Source organism: Nyctibius grandis, chromosome 8 (assembly GCF_013368605.1).
Source record: "Nyctibius grandis isolate bNycGra1 chromosome 8, bNycGra1.pri, whole genome shotgun sequence".
NCBI lineage: Eukaryota > Metazoa > Chordata > Aves > Nyctibiiformes > Nyctibiidae > Nyctibius > Nyctibius grandis.
Genome location: NC_090665.1, coordinates 6,955,904 through 6,976,784, shown reverse-complemented (window position 1 = coordinate 6,976,784; position 20,881 = coordinate 6,955,904). Strand labels below are relative to the sequence as shown.

The following is a 20,881-nucleotide window of genomic DNA, read 5'->3' as shown; positions in this document are numbered from 1 at the left end:
TGAGCCTAAAATATCTTGATGTCCAACTGATTTTTCTCAGTTTTAAATACATGCAACACCATTTGAAAGCCAGAGAGGAGGAAAACCTAAAACCCACAAAACCAAAAGCTCAGAGCATGTAATTTGGTGTACATAAATACAAATTTAGTTGCTTTATTGTAACCTGAAAAATCAGAAGAGGCAGATCATGGACTCGGATACAGTTTGAACCCTTAGTGCTAGAGGTATTATTGAAAATCTGTTGAAATTATTACGTACTGTGCTCACTATTCAAAAGCCAGTAGTTTCCAAAGATTTACCTCTCTATTGCATTAGCACAGATTTTTTTTTTTTCATACAGATAATAACACCGTATATCAGATAGAGCAGTGTGTTGGTAATGATAAGTTGTGGGGCTTTTTTTTATGGCAGCCACTAAAATTATGTCACAAGTAAAAAATAAAATGATCAAGAGTATATGTAAACATATGTACACACACACTTAAAATACGGCATCGTAAGCTTTTCTTTCTCCCCAGCTTCAGTCTGCCCTTAAGGAAAATAAAACAAAACAAAAAAAAACAGAAGTCTGAATGTAGACAGTCATTCTACACCAAGTTATCTTCATATTTCATTTATCTGATGTTACTACACAGATTCTGAAAAAAAAAAAAAAAATTCCCAGGATCATTTCCACAGCTGCACAGGCAAGCATAGAAAGACTATCCTTGTAACTGTGTTTTGTTCTTTAAAAGAACAGACAAAGCAGGGCTGAGGATATCTAGTAAAAAGTCATGATGATTTATAACAGAACTTTTTAGAACATATGTTGCATATGCATGGTTAATGTTATACAATGCTCTGTTTTCTAGTTAACTTCTGCTCAGCTGATTGCTTCAGAGGAGTAAAATATGAAGTAAAGGACAGTAAGGACAAACTCAGATATTAGGCAGGAAGCACATAAACATACAGAATCACAGGGCTGACTAAAAATAAAATAAGCATACATTTCCATCTCCATCCATTAGATAGAGAAATCTAATATGTGTCTGCCATACAAGGTAGGTGAAAGGAAGTGCAGCATTCAAAAAGTCAAAATGAAAAAAAAAAAAAGTAGATGGGGGAAGTCACTCAAGTTTTATGCTATTCTTCTAAACTTTATTTTCAGGATAAATTTTGCCACATAAATCTCTTATCTCCCTCTCAAGCTTCTTAATCCCATATGTTTAATTCCTCGAGTCCCACTCACTGGATCTGTTTCATTTCAAAAGCAGGAAGATAGAAGAAAGATTTCTAAAAATGAGGGATACTAGTCTTTGGCAAGCAGAATCAGGAATACAGATTTGATGCTTTCAAAGGCTCACATGATTGTTTCAGGACTGATATGACATAGGATTTCACGAGGCTTAAGAACAGAAAAATTATCAAACAAAGCTGCAGAAACTTTTATATAAGGCTGTTCACTTCTCTTTCCACATTATTACTTTATTCCCTTTACTAAACAGAGATCAAAAAAGTCATTCCACTCATAGGTAGTAGGCCTCTCAAACCCTTCGCCAAGCTATTTCCACGCATTCTAAAATAATTCATATGCACAAGCGCAGCATTTAATCTTCATGAAACAGAGAATTTGAGTTAAAACCTCATGAGAACTCCAAAGTTCTCTCTGAACTATCACATAAACCCCATTTGAAAATGTTGCCAACTTTGAGAAGAGATCTGTAATTGGTATCATTTCCTGAAGATTTTTTTCTAGGAAAAAACCTGAAGCAGTCCAATGCTCTGATGCCACAGAGAAATTTGTGTTCAGACTGAAAGAATGTGAGAAACGTAAGGCAGCAGCACAAAAATACAAGTTTCCTACTTTTTATTCACCTATACAAGACTAACTGTGGATCACTCATCTTACTAGGAATTTCCTAAGTAAAAGGGAGAACAGTGGTAGGAGCAGTCCCCGAGATTGCAATGGTAACAGTTCTTTTGGCAATGTGTGAAGTGCAGATGGTATCAAAGATATGCCAATAACATGAGCAGGAGCTTCCAATAAAATCTCTTGCAGTGCCTGTTGTACTCTGTGAATCAAAGTGATGGGGGCAACCCTGGGTATCCCTGGGTATGTGGAACTTTTATTCTACATGTAGTCAGTTTAACTACCTTATATGCAAGCACATCCCTCAGGCAAAAGTCTGCGCTCCAGATGTATTTGTATTTGTCCCAGGCGTAAGTTATCTCTAAGCAAATTGATTCACAGTCTCCAGAGAAGAAACTCATTATCAGAAACACAGAAATTACTTCATCTGATCTACCTTCCAGTGACAGAAGATAAAAAAGAGTTTCCTCAAGTGTTCCTTTGAGCTCTTTCCAGCTCACCATTGCATTCAATGATCAAAATATAAATGATTTTACGAATATGACAGTCTCTTCCTCCTTACGAACATTGCTCAGGGATTTAAAACCACAGACAAGCCATACTAAGGGTTCTAGTAGAAACCATCAATGTACTTAAAAGGATATTACCATTTTCCATACAATTAAGCTTCTTTTCCTCAAACTGGAGATTGGAATGCACACTGCTGATGAGATTATTTACTGACAGAAAACCAACTCATAAGGTTTAGACACTGAAGTGGCATCTTCATGTTAGTATACGTGTTTTAATTAGCTTTACTTTTTATTTTCATGTAGGGTAAATAAAACATTAAGGAGTCAGCCAGACAGATAAGCAACAAACTGTTTTTCGAATAGCTCCATGAAATGAGCAAGAATAAAGCTTGACGAGTGTTATATTTACCTTTGTAGCTCCCAGAGCACTTTTAAGAACACTGGGTCAGGTACATTGAGACACTGAGAAAATGTGCAATTTCTTTCCCACTGAGCTGTCAAGACATTCATGCTGTGAATAGTTAACACCCTTCTTTGACAACCAGGCAAATATTTCTATTTTCTGCCATTCTAGTCATGAAGTATCTCAGTGTTGCCTCAGTTGATTTAGTGCCAATTCAAGTCAGACTTTAGATGTCTGAGCTAGTAACCGGACCAAATATTCTTGATGAAGCCTTGTCACAAACTCATAGACTGCAGCTTAATACATTTCCAAATAGTTAGATAGTAAAAAAGATTGTAAAGCTGAAAAGGCAGCAGAGAAGCAGAACACATTCACTGAACTGCCAGAGATTTAAGTAGTATATGCAAGTCAAATATGCTGCTGCTTCTATTTATGAACATCGCTTTAAAAAAACCCTTTAAACTTATAAAAACCTATGTAGTTCCTTAAAATCAATTCTTTATTTCCCATACTTTGAAAACACCTGTATTTAGAGAAGCATAATTGACAACCAAGTCTATCCAGGCCGAACTGAGACAAGGCTAAATGAACATATCCTGTTCAAGTGGTAATTGCGCACAGATACTATAAACATTATTGTTTCTTAAATCTTTTAAAATATAAATTTCTGATTACACTGCACTTGCATCTGTTGACCAGAAGTTTCCACTATCAATACCATGAAAGTGGAAGATAGAATGAAGGGAACAATACTGCTTTCAGTGAGGACAGAGCCCACTGCTCAGAAACCACTGGATTAGTACTTCACAGCTTTTTTTTTTTTTTGTGGGATAAGAATAAGCAGGCAAGAATAATGGTTCAGTGTGTGAATACACAAATACAAAAAGCAACAAAATAAATCAGAGTACAGACTTTGTGGCAAGAGTTTACAGTAAAGCACTTTTGAGATTGGATTCCATTCTGCATTACACAGTGTTACCTTACTCAGAGTTTCTCTTTCAGGCAGGATTTGGTTTAGTGTTTAACTCCCATACTTAAAATGCACAGAGAATTAAAATGTCCATTAACTAAATATGCCTTGAACAGTACTTACCAATACTGGCATAACCAGGTGTTGATGGATCTCCTCCACTGTTCAAGGAAACCATAAAAGCTTTATCAGCAAGATCTGTAGTCTTTGGTAAGTCACAAGGATCAATGTAAAGAAGAACACCACCAAACCCTGCATCTTCTAACAGAGAAAGCTGAGGGAACAAAACAACATAGGTGACTATTAACAAAAATTATGTCAGAACACTTTATTATTTATTTTAATTACTGTTGAGATAGAGGCTTTATCATGAATCAGGCTCTCACCATACTATGCTCTGTACAAATCAAGACTGGTGTAGTTCCAAACTGCTTGTCATATAAAGCCAGCAGCTATTCTTCAAAAAGACAAAATAAAACCCTCAAAAACGTAATTCAAAAGTCATGTTTACCAAGTCACATCAAAAGCTACTTTCAAAGCCTAAGAAAAAAAAAGACTTCTTACTTTTAAATTATATGTAGCACGTTGAGGAAACACAGTGCTAACGCTCACTACAATTGCATTTGGGATTTCCAGCTGTTCCATCTTCACCTCTTTTATTGTCCACCTATTAAGGCTGGACATTCTATTCAGATGAGGTACTGGCCATGATTCAGTAACATACACAAAGAGATACGAGTGGAGCCACCTTTCTCCCTACTCATTGGACACTTGCTAGATTTGCAACCCTAACATATTTTCATGTGATATAAATACCACCTGGAAAATGCCTTAGTTTTGAAACTGATCTCATTAAAACATCTTGAGTAGATCTTCCATATTTTTCCATATTACTAACAGCATGACATTCCTGCTTAGTTTACCTCTTCAAGGACATGCATGAGTGCGTATAGCACATACTAGATGTCCGCATACACTGACATCAGTCTTGCACAGGATTTCTGGACACAGTTAACACTTCAGTTAAGAGAGAAAACAAAAGGAGTTTACAGATTTTTTTTTTTTTTAAAAAAAAGAAAAAAAAAACCAGAGCAGTCTAGCTTACCCAAACTTGGAGTCTGCCTCCTGTCAGACAGCCAGCTTTTATTCTCATTAGAGCATCACAGCTTGAGCTGGTAATGGTAATTAGCCTTTCCAAAAAGCTATAGATCTGGGGCAGCAAATCAGGCAAACTTCCTTAAAGTCAAGGACAAAAGCATCCAAAAGCATGATAACTTGCAGCAGCCCATAGATCAGTTTTGACTGAAAAAACCTCAGGTTTTCCCTTTCATAGAGAACTGAAAATTAAGGGGATTTTATTCTGCATCAGATGAAATCGAATTGTAATGTGGCAGGTACTCCCATGAAATGAGATGACCTTTCTGTGTAATGCTCTGCATACTTGGAATTGACTGAAGACTACAACAATGACACAAAACTATATTAATTTTTCAGACAGAAGTAATTCTGCTATTTAAGGACTGTCTTACTATTCACTGTGCTCTACGGATGCCGATTCCAAATGATTCCAAATGGTCTGAGGAGTGACTGCAGGCATATGATGTTTCTGGGCTACACAACTCTGATTCTGTAGCAACCTGAGACCTTGTTACTACACCTCCATTTCTCAGTTCAATTGTCCTCCTTCTGTCTTTTAGATCCTTTATTTTTTTTCCTATGTATATATATATGCAATTCATCTCCTAGATGTTGGTTTTAAGCAATGTTTATGCACAGTTCTTTGTGGCTTTACAAGTGTGTAGATTACATGAACATATGGCATTCAGTTTAAGCCTCAAAAGCATTTGATGTTTAGTTCTGCTTTTCTTGAAAGAGAGACAGAAAAAATGTATAAAAAAAACCAGCCTACTATTTTACATTAAAAATGTAAAAGGTTAAAAATTTATTACAGACCTTAACTGTAATGCAGGAATAAAGATTTCCCAAATGGTAGGTTCTTTTATTACTGTATTGTTCTACTTCCAGTTCATGTTCATATTCAGATTTTCAGCCAGGGTTTAATTGCACAATAAAAGAGGTGGGGACACTATAGGAGAGGCAGGATGCATCATAGCTAAATAATGTAACAGACACGATTTAAAACAATAATTGTCTTTCCCTGCATCCATATCCAGTATCTTTTTATTCATCTCTAGTCTTATATAATAGCATAGAAGATAGGAAACACAGATGCAGTTCTTTTTTTTGAAGAGAGTTTTAAAAACTTTGTAGTTAACAAAAATCACTATTAAATTCCTCTGTTTCACCCAGAGAAGATAACTACACGATTGTTATTCACAAAGTGCAGCAAAACAATCTCTAGTAAGGCGTTGTGTTGTACATGTGAAATTATAAAACAGCTTTCAAATTTCATCTATAATTGCTGCTTTTTGACTTTCCAACAGTGACATCACAACTATGCCAACAATAAATTAGAATTGTTGCTTCCATTTTCATCTTAAATAAGTCAACACCTTAACAGCCATAAGTGCCCTAGCACAAAAACTCCGAGGAAGGTAATGACTATATTTTTACCTAGCTAAAGATGGTAGATTAAGTCCTTCAGGTAAACTGGTACACATCTATTCAAATCAATGGATTATTTTAGATTGTAGAACCAATCAACAGCAGAATCTGCTTCTTATGATTTTGGGTGTATGTCTCGTCCCTCTCGAAGAACCACAAACATCTCAGAATAAGATGGAAACAGCAGAACCCTTGACAAGAAAACCGACACTAGTGCCCACTGTCAACCCTTTCATTGTTTATGGCTGCTTAAATCCTCAGTTTTTAGAGTCACTTAAAAAACTGTAACTCTTTCAATCCAGTATATTAAATTGTCCCATAAAACATTCTGGTCTCAGTTTAATCTAATATGAGACACTTGCTGCTTTAACAAAGACTCTGTCGTGTAACTGGGGACAGATTAGCCTTGTCAACTCTACACACCATAAGGCACCATTAAATTGCCCTTTAAAGATGATGTAGCTGAAGCAGTGAAAAGACACATCTTTATTTTACGTAGTGACTAGTGATTTTGGAAGCCTTTTTTTTTTTTTTTTTAACTCAGGGAGGTTCTTTATTATAAAGGTATTACCTGAATGTAAAGTGCAGTAACTATAATATCAATGGCTTTAGATACATTAATAGGGCACCCTAATAACACATTCAAGTTTCTGGACAGGAGAGGAAGATAACTTATCTGGAAAGGTAAACAAAACTGATTCTTTACACAGGCAGATTGTAATAGTCTAAAGAACTTGGTTTTGCTCCAACAGGAAAACTCAAAGCTACTTCTTCATTTTAACTGCACCATCTCTAAATGCTGTCGAGGAAACAGTTATCTTTTGTGTTGGCACATAGGTTACAGAGACCAGGTCTGTACTCCACATTTGAGCCAAGCTCTACTTTGGGCTTTGGCCACAAACCTACTGGCAGATAGGTACTAGGTCAAAAATAAGGAAGTTGAGCATGATTCTTCACTGGAAAAGAAAGCAGCAACAAGAAGCAGGGGGCCACTACCAGTCACAGCTGACTTTAATGTGTTTTATCTCACCTGAGGCTAGCATGCACCTGAATGAATGCTTCATCAGGAGGTTACATTAGTGATCTCAATACAGGAACAAACCTACCAAAGAGAAGCGACTACAGCCTCTCTATATGAAACTCCAGCGTAATGCGAAGAGCTGTCCTTAAATGACTGGTTATAAACAGGGAAGCAATGCAGCAGCTACTGGCCTCAAGCTGTATTTGTTATCTTTCAGCTGAGAGCAAAGTCTGCCTCCCTGAAGATCTTTTACCCCTGGTCTCCTCTCCCCAGCTGAGACTATCCTTGCACCTCCCAAGCATCAAAAAGCATAAGAACAATCAGGTAAACAGGCTTCATTCTTGCCCAGAGAGTATATTGCACTGGTTACCTGCTAACCACAGAGCCTCAGAAAGATTAAAAACATGCACATAGAGGCATGTAGCTGTTTAGGAAGTACTCTCACTTTCTAGCTGAAAATAAAGCCTGACTGCATCAGCACTACTCTGATGTTCTATTCATGGAAGCCACATCTGGAGCTGAGTTTCAGCTGTCATTTCCTGGGCAGAGAACAGAAAAGCACATCACACTTTGATCTCATCTGGATTACAGCAAGTAAGAGTGCAGAGATAGCTAAGAAAGGGCTTCCTTAACTATTCTCTCAACCCATCCAAACACCCTATTCTTCTCTGATCCAGCAAGACCCTAATGGCTTAAAGACAATTAAATGAGCATGGCATCTTTTCTCCCCCTTTAGATGATTCCCAGTGACGGTTCTGTTTACAAATGATTTACAAAGTTGTAATGCATGATCAACTAATGAGGTGAATCACAACACAGTATATTCCTAAAAGTGATGGTTAATGATGATTGTGAATACATCAGAAAAAAAGATGACGCAGTAACTGTGGGTGATACCAACCTACCAATTACATGTTGAAATAGCTTCTCATTATTAGCAATTCTTCTCACTATATTTGCAAGTGGTCCCAAAATATGACCTTGCTGTGCCACTGTCTAGACAGTTCTCCATCTTTGTGAAACCTCTTTGCAATCCATCATGGTGATAAAAGCACAGACAGCTACAGTATCAGTGTTGCGGTTTGTCATCTTCTCCCTCTCTCCAAGTGAAGGTCATCTCTTCTCTCTCCCCTTTATCCCTCCCCCTAAAGTTGTAATAAGGTCTAATGCCAGCCCCATTACTGATAAATATTGCTTTGTAAGACTTCTTTAGTCTGCTTTCTCTGCTCGTCCATTTATGTGTCTTGATCCACAGTAATGATTGAACCACTGATTAGTTGGCACAAAGACTTATTTCACAGGAGGAAATATCTCAGTATATTCCTGCAAGTTTAATGAAAATGGGATATTGAGTAGACAAGAAGCAGATCCTGTTAATGCACCACACTGAGAAGGGATTAATAAAATCTGGAGAGCTTACCCCTTAATGGAAGGGGGAAAAAACATAGAAGAAATCACAAGAGAGAGTGACAGATGGAAAAGAATACAGAAACTTGGACCATAAATTAGGCATCACAAAACCCAACCTTGAGAAACAAAGCTGTGAAAAACCTGTTCACTAACCCATGGAACAACCTGTTCTTTTTTCATATGATACATTATGTAAGATAACACAGTTCAGTACAGGACACAGCGGCTTACAATTCTGTATAATAAGTGACTTTGTCATCATGGAAGGTTCTATCCTTACTCAAAACAAGTAGCACTAACACTGTGTCTGGAAAAGTTAATTTAAAATACAGTAACTTTCAAATGCCTTTCACCATTTGTATATACATCGATGAGAGTTTTCCAGCATGTATCAAACTGTAGTGCTGGGAAGAAAATGAACCAGATCTCTTCATTTTACTGTAAGTTCCCTTCTGTTACATTTTATTTCTGAATATCAGGTTCAATACAAATCCAGTGACGTTTTCTTAGATCTAATTCTGCTTTTAACTATATTACATCAGCCTTCTGACTTTCAATCATTACATAATGGTTAAAATGTATCAGTAAATAAACCAATATAAACTAGCTGCACAACAGTATTTAAGATTCTTCTTTCACCTAGTTATCACGCATTTTTACTACTACACTAGTACAATTTAAAAGTTTACATTTCAAAAAGACCTTTAGCACACCATGCTGTCTTAGGCCAAAAGCGCCTCAAAATGTAGTTCACATCTTCAGAAGGCATTCACGTGCATGTATTTCACATTACTGAAAGATTCTTGGCTGTATCCTCACTCCTGAACATAGATGCTTACACTAATAGACAGTATTAGGCTGTTCTTTGAAACCACTCCCATGTTTCTGAAGGTCTTTCTACTGTATCACCACAACATGGCAGAAAGAGGCTCCTGTGTAAATCAGAATCAAAGCAATCATACCATAAACTAGGAGCTTCTGACTGATGTCAGGACCATGAAGATTACATACCCAGCCTCTGCGAATTTATTTATATGAAAACCTGGAAATTTCAGTCACAACTTAAAGTCACAAGAATTGAAAAAGAACTGAGATGCCCTGGAGAAGGGCGCCTTTGGTACACCAAGGCACCAAAGCTTTAAGTGGTAAATTAAGCAAGCATTTATCTTCTTAATTCTTATCACCAATTTTTGTTAAAAAAAAGGTATATCAAAATATGTCTGTGTCCGGCAAAGTACCAGAACCCTAAATAAAGAGATTAAACATGCTTTAGTTACAGGCACTTATAGAATGCCTAAGCATGGGATTTTTTAAAGCTTAATAAGCCGCTTTGCGCTCCTTAAACCTGCACACAAAATTACAAAAATGATATTTTACACAATGTCCGCGTTACTGTAAATGACATCACAGTTCATTAGACAATAAAGGCCTTTAAGTGTTAGCTACTGACAGTACAGCAAAACTCATACTGGATCATGTTATTATTCTGGCATACAGCCTCTGCCATGTAACTTCATGCCAAAAGTCTTCCTCTTCCTACAGCCAGATTCCCAATTCCGCTGTTTATTACAAGCCCATTCAGGTGCTAACACAGTAAAACCTGGACATAACGCATTCATTAATGGATATTCCTGCTTATATGTTAATTGCCTGTATATAATTGTCATCTCCTTTTCTCTGCCCTGTTTAGGTAATCCACACAAAAATGCATGCAGAATTTTATATTCAAAGTCATAATACATACAGAGCACTGAAACAAAAAAACCCTACATTTTAAAGAAAAACTAATTAGAAAAACGAACAATACAATGCATGCAATAATATTTCAGAGGAAGAAAAAATACCTCAAAGATATAAAAAAAATACATACATGTACCTATTACATATTGCACTCTTTTTAAAACCAAACATTCACAAAAATTTGTAGGAGCTGTATCTCCTACTGTCATTATACTTCAGTGCAATGATCAGCATTAATTAGACAAATAACAATAACCAGTTTTTAACTACTGCATTTTTCAGTTCGTACTGCAATGTGCAAAAGACATGGTTCATTAATCTGAGACACAGCTTTACTAGCTGGACAGGCTACAAGTTATTAATTACTCCTTTCTACTGAAGTTCCAATTAAAATCGAGAAAGGAACTCTGAAAGGAACTCCCATCTCATCTTACTAATTGGCAGGACGCAAAATTACCAAGCAAGGGGAAATCGCCATTTAAACTGTTGGAAGACCTCACTGACATAACATATTTTTAGTTCTGAAACAGGTTGCTTGAGTAGAAAAATAAGACTTTGCATACTGCAGATTTAATTAGATACCTCTGTCCTCTCAACTGCCTACTATAATACAATGTACTTGAAAAAAAAAAAAGTCCTAGATACACTTACCTACATTTTTATACAACTCGTCCAAGTTGCATATTTTTAACAAGTAAGATGGAAAACGTCCATTTTGGGTTCAGCTTAATATTTTAATGCTGCACTTAATGTTTAATCATGCTTCTACATTTCCCATCACAGAGATCCAGGGACAGTTTTCAAAAGGAAGAACTCTGTAGCAAAACACAACCTGAAGAGGTTTTGGCTTTTGCTGATCAATCCTCAAGGTGCTGCGTTAAGATAGTAAAAGAGATGGAGGACATTGCCAGTTTAATGGCTGACTACAGGGGCATGATGAAAAGAAATACATCTTTCCTATTCAGCTCAAACACTGCCCTTGTCTAACGAGTGACACCATAGCTATATTGAACAAACAGGACTGGGAAAAGGATTAAGCTGCATGAAACTTCAAAAAGCTAGAAATGCAGACAACAGTGATCTCATAAATGACAGGCTATTCCCATAAAGGCTTAGAAGGTGGAAAACATACTGCATTGGAATTAAACTATTCCTGACATACAGTGCCATATAAAAAAATAATACAAAATCAAATACTTGCTCTGCATCATGGCAAGACCTTAAAACTTTGATGTACTTACTATAAGAGAAATGATAATATGAAGTGCATTTATTTGTGGAAAGAGTCTGACATGCATAACTAAGATTTTTTCCAAGACATTTTTATTAATCACTTTCCAAATTGAAATTGCCATTCCCAGTTTTCAATTTTCAGAATTTTATCCTTTTTATATCTAAAAATGATTTCTAAGGAGAGGAGATTTCCCACTTGTATTTCCTGGATGTCCTATAGAATGTGGGAGTAAAAGCAAGAGGGAAGGGTAAGAAATCTTAGAAAGTTAATCATAAAAAAAATCTGCATATGAGTGATGGGGCTGTATGGCACTGAGGAGTAAGAGCTACTTCGTAGATAAATTTACCCTCAGTTGTATTTTTAACTACATTCTTCTGTTAGATAAGTGCTATTCAAGGGCAGCAGACTTTTAAATTAGAACTAACCACAAGAAAACTGATCTGTGAAGGTTCATGAACATCAGCTGGAAATTCTTCCCCATAGCTAGGGATGCTGTCTGTGACAGCACCACATTTAACCTTCCTACTAGCTATGCTGTATGCAGAAGCCGCTGAACGGCCACCTTGTCTAGACTACCTGTGATTTGTAAAGAAGCCCGGTAGCATTGTCTGAACATGGATAAGACGCTATCTAGCCACAAAACAAAAGAAAAAGGACAGCAAAGAAAATGCAGGTCAGGCAATCGGCACTGGGAATCACAGTACGCATGCAAAGAGCAGCAGCTTCTACAGTGTAGAGCTGAGGGAAACACCAACAAAAGGAACAAAGTGCTGAACAAATCAGAGCTACCATAAACTGGCAGAACTCAAACTGGATCAAGAGTTTCCAAGCATTCATGTATAATGCTGAATTCAGCCTGTTGTCTTCTAGTTTGACTAGAAATCTAGGCACTAGCCTCTGGACAGACATAGTAGTTGATGAAAAAAACCTCTTGAGACTTTTTCCTCCCACCATCTCTAAACCAAAAAGCAGTTTGGTTTAATCCTGTAATCCTTGCACAGCAGTATTTTTAATGTCATGGTCGTGAATGGGGTATTAAGCTTATAAAGAACTGAATGTTTTGTCCCATACGTTTTCCTGTTTGCTGTCTCCTCATCTTCTATACAGTTTTATCAAAGAAAAGTAATTTGTTACACATCAGCAGTTTTTAAAAATGGAATTTTTCACAATAGGGTACTTGGACAATTAAACATAAGCCAGATATACTGCCAGTTCCCTGCACTAGATTTTAGGAACTTTTAATACAAATTGAGTGCATATTTTATTGCCAGATCTTGCTTACCACTGCTAAGAAATTCACAACATTCAATCTAATTAAAAATGAAATTGAACTACAATTCCCTAGAAACAGGGGCTGACTGGACTCAATAAGCTTTACTTAATTTATTTCAGAAACAAAATAATTGAATTGCTTACAGTCCAGAAAAAATGCTTCATTATTTGATGAGTATATAATACAAAGCCTTTCCTATTGCTATTGCATTCCTACATCTTCAGAAAATACTACTCACTTTTAAATAAGCGTGTAGAGGAGCACTATGTGTGTAGTAAATATCATTAAATATTCAGTAAACATTAAAAAGAAGAAGCAAACAGACTGGATGAATGTCCAGATGAGCAACCTCCAAAAACCCAATAGCATTTCAGTTCATACTGAAACTGTTGTTTCTGATTATGTTTATGGTTATTTCAGTCTATGTTTAGACACTATTACAGAGAGAATAGAGCTGAAGATCCATCATACAAAAACCAATTACACAAAGATACAATTATAAATCTTGGTAAACCATCAGGAATAAACTGATTAGACCCTTAGTTATAATTTATGCATTCTACAGAACTTTTAATCCAAAATCCACCAAACAGCCAATACAGTCATAAGCCTGAGTCAAATCTGCCAATTTCCCCTTACTTTTTTTTTATTATTTGTTTTCCTACCACTAGAAAGCAGAGGTGATGTCAGCACATGCAATTTACAAATACTGTTCCCAGCACACAGCATTTCTCATACAGAAAACCACAGTGGCAGGTTTACGTCACCATCCTGCACCTCACGCAGGACACAAAAACCCCAGAAAGGTTTTCTCTGGTGAGGAGGCTGCAATTTCACAGTTCCAGCAGCCATACTATTTGCTGCCATCATTTAGGGAACCTAGTCCCAACTTCAGGGAGGTCTCAGATCTCTGCAGTCCTTTTCTCCTCACCACTCTCTAACCCAGCAGCAAGTTCCCAGCCAGGAGACACCCCAACCACGAAACAACTCACAGCAGACCAACTTTTACTATCAGCTTGGTTGCATACTACGGTACCTGGTTTCACTCAGGAGCTCTTGCAATGGCACTGCTGACCTATCTAGTGGCTCTCACTCAGGATAGGACATGTGGAAGGCCACTGCTTCCTTTGCCGTTCTGGGTTTCCCCAAGGAAAGCAAACGTTCAGAAACCAAAACATTCCCACTGCAGCCTCCAGCTCCACAGACTGCTGCGGCACCTCGCTCTGGCAAATATGGTTTCCTTTGCACCAAAGGAGCAGCACTTGCCCTGTGGATTTGCCACGAGGCAGCCCTACCGCCGGCAGCGGTTCCCGCCCTAACACTCCCCAGGGCCCCTCACAGGCTGAGAGGCCTCACCTCCTTCGTGAAGCTGCTGGGTTGCCAGGCAGATTATCTGGGGCAGCGCACACAGTGAGGCTCGGCCAATCCCGCTCATGCTGGGGGTGGCGTCTTTCCTGATTGGTGCACTCAGACCCACAGGCTCCTGGGCCGCTGGCTCTGGTGTCTCCCTCAGACAAGGGTCGCCATTAGTCTTGGTTTAGGAAAACATATTCAGCCTGTTGTGTTTTTTCTCTCCTTGTTTTCTGATAACCATGGCAATAATGACACACTACTCAACGCTGTTAAACAGGGAGAGGTTTGACTGCAGTCCCCTAAAGCTTTAACAAACTGATAAGCAGGCTCCCACCCTGCGTTAACAGAGAGGACACGAACTGAACTCCCATCAGATGCGGTAGCAGCTCCTATTTTTAGCTCTTTAGTTACAAATTGAACCCTGAAGTGTCATCCAAAAGAGAAGTGATTACATTCATGAGTGGTAATACTTTATACTCAGTAAATAGTACCACAAATAAAGTGCAAATAGGTGTATTTAAGGGATTTTACCTGTCACCACAGTAAGAGCTATTCAATATATAATTTATCAATTTAAAATTATTGGTCCCTGTCCATTTAACCTTAACCTTCCATCTAAAATGAATGTGCATTTTTCATTTTGGAGCATTCTCCATTCTTTAAGGAACAGATATTTTGAGAAAAATCTACATCACAGTTTCCATGTTTTGTCCTCAAATATACAACCAGGTATTCAATCTGAGCCTGACCCACAGAGAGTTAGTGAAGCCACAGTGGGTGGCAGTGAGGGAAATATGCTCACGTTGCATTTTCTCCAGCGGTGAGCTGCTATCCATTTTGTACAGACTGGGACCGTAACCCACTGCCAGTGGATTGGTATCTGCGTCACAGAACAGTCACATTAAAACTGGTAACAGCATGCAGGAAAATTGAAAGATTAAGAATGCATAAATTATAATTTTGTTTTAGTGAAGTTATTTATTCATTTGTTGTCACTAACCAGACACCTAAATCTGAGTTTTGGCATCCTTACCTCTGATTAAGTAACCGAGTCTTCCTCATACTTTGACATTTATGAGTCAAATTTTCTGTTAAATTCAAGGCCATACTCACAACAAAAACTTAAGGCAGTGTCATACTAGGCTTAGAAAAAAAAAAAAGAAAATCAAAAAATGCTGAAGTGTATTACCTAAGTGCTGCCAGCAATCAAACATCAGTGAGGACACATCAGGCTTGCTTTTCTACTTTGAAGCTATGGAGTTAAGTACTCTATTTCTCAGTTACATGCAGTACAAATCAGTAACATGGGTATGTTACGTCATGTTTTCACGATGAAGGGAGAAGCAGCCCTTCTGACAGGGAAGGAACAGATAATGTAAACTCAAAATCTTCGATTCTCTCAACAATCTTTTCTCAACTTACACGTAGCTTGTATTTGGGATATCCTTGGGGTACCATGAGTATATATTTTTCAGTACTGACACTGAAAGTTAGTAATGTTGAAACGCAAACAGACCAAGTCATCCTACCATCTCCAAGATAAAAGTAGGATTATGACTTTACTAGCACTGTGAGTGTAGATGTTATAGGGTATCTATCAAGATATTAGCAGATGTTCTCACAACCCACATAACAATCTGTCATAGATTTTTAATTAAGGCACATTTGCTGCCTCAAGTAATCACATCTTAGGACATCTGTTAGATTGTTAAAATACAACTGCCTTCATTAGACCTGTGCAAAAAAATTCCTTTTCACTCATTATTCTCACAATTATCATCTTGGAAGATTCTATGAAAAGTTAGTCTATTTCTTCTAAAGTACAAAACGTTCTCTGCTCAATTGTTTTCTGGGATATTACATTGCATCCAGGTTTCATGCTTTTAAAATAGTGCCTTGAACATAATATAACAGTCTCTTTGGATATTGTATAACATTGTTATGTATTGTTAAATTTATGTTTGGTTTAATTTTATGTTTCTAAGTGGAACATATAATGATATAGAGTATGCTATATGTGAGTCTCAGACATATCTATATATCAACTAGGAAACTGCGTATTATTAATTGGTTGATTAATATTTTACTTTCATTTATGGAAAAGAGCAGTGTTTAATGACTTGTTTAGCATGCCTTTAAGTAAATCAATACTCAGAATGAACTTATTTATCTTCCTTATTAGAAAAACAGCCACAAACCAGGAATGATAAAAGAAAACATCATAAAGAATGTGCCCCAGTGTATAAAGTTATTTCAAAAACTATAAATATTAAAGAAGTTATTAAAAACCTTAGCAATAAAAGTTCTTTACAAATTATCAGTACTAATTTTGAGTCCTAAGCTCCCTTAGAAATCAAAAAATTAAAAATTTGGCTAGTTTGCATTGTGTTTCATGACTGACGATTCAGCAACTAGAATTTTTCCCACTGTGCTATGCAGAACACATCATGAGCATATCTTTCATATTGAACACCAGGGTCTATAGCAGAATATGTAATAAAGCGAAATCCCTCTTTATGTATAACTTGGGCACAGCAAAACTGCAGGAAACCTACACAAAAGATGCAACAGCTAAAAAAGTCAACATTTGCAGTTTTTTTCTTCCTAGGTCCTTTCTTTTTCATTGCTTTCCAGTCAGCACATCAGTAAAACAGAGCTTTGGCTCCTCTTGTGACCTACTAAATAGCCCATTTCACCAAAATGAAATAGTAGAAAGAGCTACATGAAGGAGGTCCAAGGTTGAGGTACTTGATGAGAACAGGGATGGCAGTTCTATTAGTTTGGCAGTCACAAAGCACTACAAAGTCATTCATTCACCATCCGTTAAAAAAACCCTTAAAACCAAAACCAACAACCCCCAGCTCTTCTTCAATAACACTAGCATACAATTAGTTCCAGAACATCAATCCAAAATTATGCCCTTGCCTTGTCATAAAAAATGGAGTGAAAAATATAAAACGTGAAAAATATGTCCAACATTGTCATAAAGAGTTTTTATGCAGCGATCAGGAAAGGAAGACCCCAATACCAAAACAAGGTCATACAAAGGGTGGTTAAGAAAGATGAGCTAGCACCACTATCGCTCCCTGTCACTCTTCTCCTCAACTAGGTCATGGACAACAGCCACAGCAAAGTCATTTTTGTCTTTGTCTGACAATTTTTTGGGGAAGGCAAGGAAAGACCAAAAGAAAATACATTTCAAAACCTTGTATGTTAAAAACAAATACAATTCCCTCTGATGGGCCCCCTGAAAAGATTTAGCACCACTTACAGCTCCTAGAATTCCACTGAACTGACTTCTAAATGACAAACACAGAATACTGTAGTTAGAAGATGAGTGAAAAAGAAATACAATGAAACCCATGATCAATCAATTTCTGTTACACCACTGAGACAGAACTTTCAGTAAAAGCCTTTAAAGCATACAAAACTATACTCTGGGAAAAACAAAACAAAAACAAAAAACCCCAAAACCCAAATAAAAGCTTAAGCACAACACAATGTTATGCTGCAAGGCCACGCGATGAATGAAGCGTCTGACAGACAAATGAAGACATTCATATCCCCTGGTGTTTAGCACAGCATAGGAATCTAAAGAATATCAGGGAACAGTTCCAAATTCAGACAAGAATTTTTTCATGCAATGTCTTTGCAATTGAGGCAAGGAGTGAAAACAGCATAAATAGAAATTTCTGTTCTCACTCATTAATTCCTTTTTTTTGGTGACAGACTGGCAGTGATGACTAGTCTTTGTACTTACCATTGCTTGCAACTGGTCAAACAGGTGAAAAGAAATCCAGTTCAGGGTTACAGGGCAAGCTTACTTTTGCATCACTTACTAATGGAAAATACAACTGCATCCATCATATTTAAAATATTCATAGTTATTGAAATCATTGTGTCTAAGTCTGCATTTAAAGGCACCAGCTTTACACCAACATAACACACTCAATTTCAGTAAACTTAAACTAGGTAAGAAACTAAAAGAGTCAGGCTTTGTAACCTTCTATGTGTAGTGATCCGAATTCTCTCAGGAAATGGAAAAATGTTTCATATACATATAAATGTTATGATTCTTTTTGATAGTAAATCCTAAAGATTAATCCCAAAATAGACAAAGTGCATAAAGAATACTCAATTGCAGAAGTAGAAACAGCTTGGACCAACAGAGAAACAAATTAATTAATGCCATCTTTCCAACAAGAGCCTATATGCCAATAGGACACACTGAATAGCTAAGTAGTGCTGTTAACATACTTAGCAAGATGATAGGGGGTTTAAAATCTAATTTAACTTCTGGGGTTTTTGGCAGAATCTATTAAACTGTCTCTCAGACGAGATTTCTGAAGAGAATGATCTGTTCGTGTGACGTTCCGTGAAGATACTGAGTTTAGAAGGCAGCTCTGACAGTAAAAACCTTCTCTGACGCAGCTCAGCTCATCGCACCCTGTAAGATTATCTTTGATTAATAGAAAATAACTTCAGACTTTGAAGTCTGCCTTAGAAACACTTAGATTCATTTTAGCCCAGTCACTGATGTTCCAGGCTTATCTTCTCTGGATTTGAGCACAAGCATTTGTGTAACTTCTGAGTACTCCCATCTCTGTATAACCCTTCCTTCCTTCAGAAGCAATGTCAACAAGTTGGTGATGGAAAACACACTATAAAACAGGGCGCTAAGTCATCAGGTCCTTACTGGTTTCTAGAAAAGTGGATAAGTACAACTTATTAGAATGAACTGATTATTTTACCCCAGCTGGAGAAAGAACTTCTATGACTGACTTCAAAATGAGGGCAGAAAATCTTGAGATAACGCAGCAAAGAGGTCTGCTTTCCAACAACAAACCCGATTTCTTTTATAGTTTGGTCTCGGCATCTTTTAAAACACTTACTGCTGTGGTTTCTTCTGAAGACCTGAGCAATTTGATAGGGGGCAAAATAGCTGTAATTTTCCACAAGGCACTGTTTACTAATGATCAGTCTTCTTGGATTAACCTATTTACTTGGCTGGCCCTTCCACAATAAAGTAGTCAATAAAGTTACTTTTATTTCTCTGTTACATACAGCATTAATCTCTGTTGTTTGTTTGTTTGTTTGTTTTAAGAAAAAAAATATTGTATACTCCTTTGAAATGTTTTGATTCTGAAACACGTTTCACAAAAGATATTTTGATATGCTGATCTCCTAGCAACCAGAAGGCAGAAGAGGTACACACTTGAGATGAGGTGACAATAAAAAGTCTGAGAAATCCTCTCAAGCCATTTGCTCAATTACACTCTCAGTTGTGAATTTACAAACCTGTGACAGATGTAGTTCTCTCCAAAGGCTCTCACTCGGCCCCACTTTTGAGACAGATGCAAGAAGAAGATATAAAGCTTTCTAGGGTCACACGGGTAACTGTGTAGAAGGTGGATCTGAGCGATGCTGATGCTATGCTAATAAGCGGATATTTGGAGCAATATACAAATCCCCTCTTTAGTAATAGGATAACCGCTGCTTGATTTGCCTCCACAAGTAGCAGATGAAGTACATATTAAAAGAGAAGAATTCAGAGAACATACTTGTTTTTACTTAAAAAATGTTTTGCCTATGACATTTCCTCCATGTATTTCTAGTCTTTAATATTGCTGAAATTATGGTATACTGCTTATTTATTCAATGATTAATTTCCATAGCCATATGCTTTCTAGGTCTATATGCAGCTTGTGTTGTTCAACTTCATTTATAATACATAAATTTACTAATAATAAGCACAAGAATTCTATTCAGACAGTAGCAAAATTTGAAGCCATATCTTGTCACACTTCTATTACTGACATTATCACTTCACATCATCCTTCTCCCTCTAAATTTCATAAATCAATAAACATCATGTATTATCGATCAGCATAAAAATCCCAGATGGTTTTAGCTAGGGAACTGACACACGTGGATTTCAAGACACAAGATATATAGTTTTGTCCCAAAATAATTATTAGTAAACTGATTTCCAAAATGAAGGTGTACCATTTGTAACCAAACTGACTGAAATGTTAACATGGTACCATTCCAAAGACTTAAGTCAACACCAGAAGATACAAAAGGAAGTGTTGCTTCCTCACACACATCTGCCTTTAAATATGTTTGGTTTATTTCTTGTGTTGTTTTTTTGTTTGTTTGGTTGGTTTTTTTTTGTTGTTTGTTTGTTTTTCCCTCTTGAAGCATAGTTAGAGAATATGATAACAGCAATGTTAAAGATGTCTTTTTTTCCTAGCATTTATAAACATCTTCAGAGGCAAACCAAATCATGATGTAACACACCTTGGCCATGAGACACCAATTAAATTAATTTCAGAAAAAAAACTTAAAATCTGCTTGGGTGTTATTTGTTTAAGGAGCACAGACTTCTGAAGCACTAGTTCTTGTTACACTCTCTATTAATCTTGAGGCCAAGAGAAAAAGCTTATCTCTTTCAAAGATCCTTGAAGGGTGAAGACTAATGTTTAGCATGTAGCTGGTACCTTCAGATTTCTATCACAGAATCACAGAATGTTAGGGATTGGAAGGGACCT

General features: G+C 37.0%; 1 protein-coding gene across 1 annotated transcript in view; it reads right to left on the bottom strand.

Moving 5' to 3' along the window:
* The window catches only part of NAALADL2 (N-acetylated alpha-linked acidic dipeptidase like 2), a 247,643-nt gene that overhangs the window by 143,293 nt on the left and 83,469 nt on the right, over positions 1-20,881 (bottom strand). Inside the window, exon 5 of the mRNA XM_068406490.1 lies at positions 3,858-4,008. Coding sequence (XP_068262591.1) covers positions 3,858-4,008 — 151 coding nt within the window. The remainder of the gene's footprint in view (positions 1-3,857; positions 4,009-20,881) is intronic.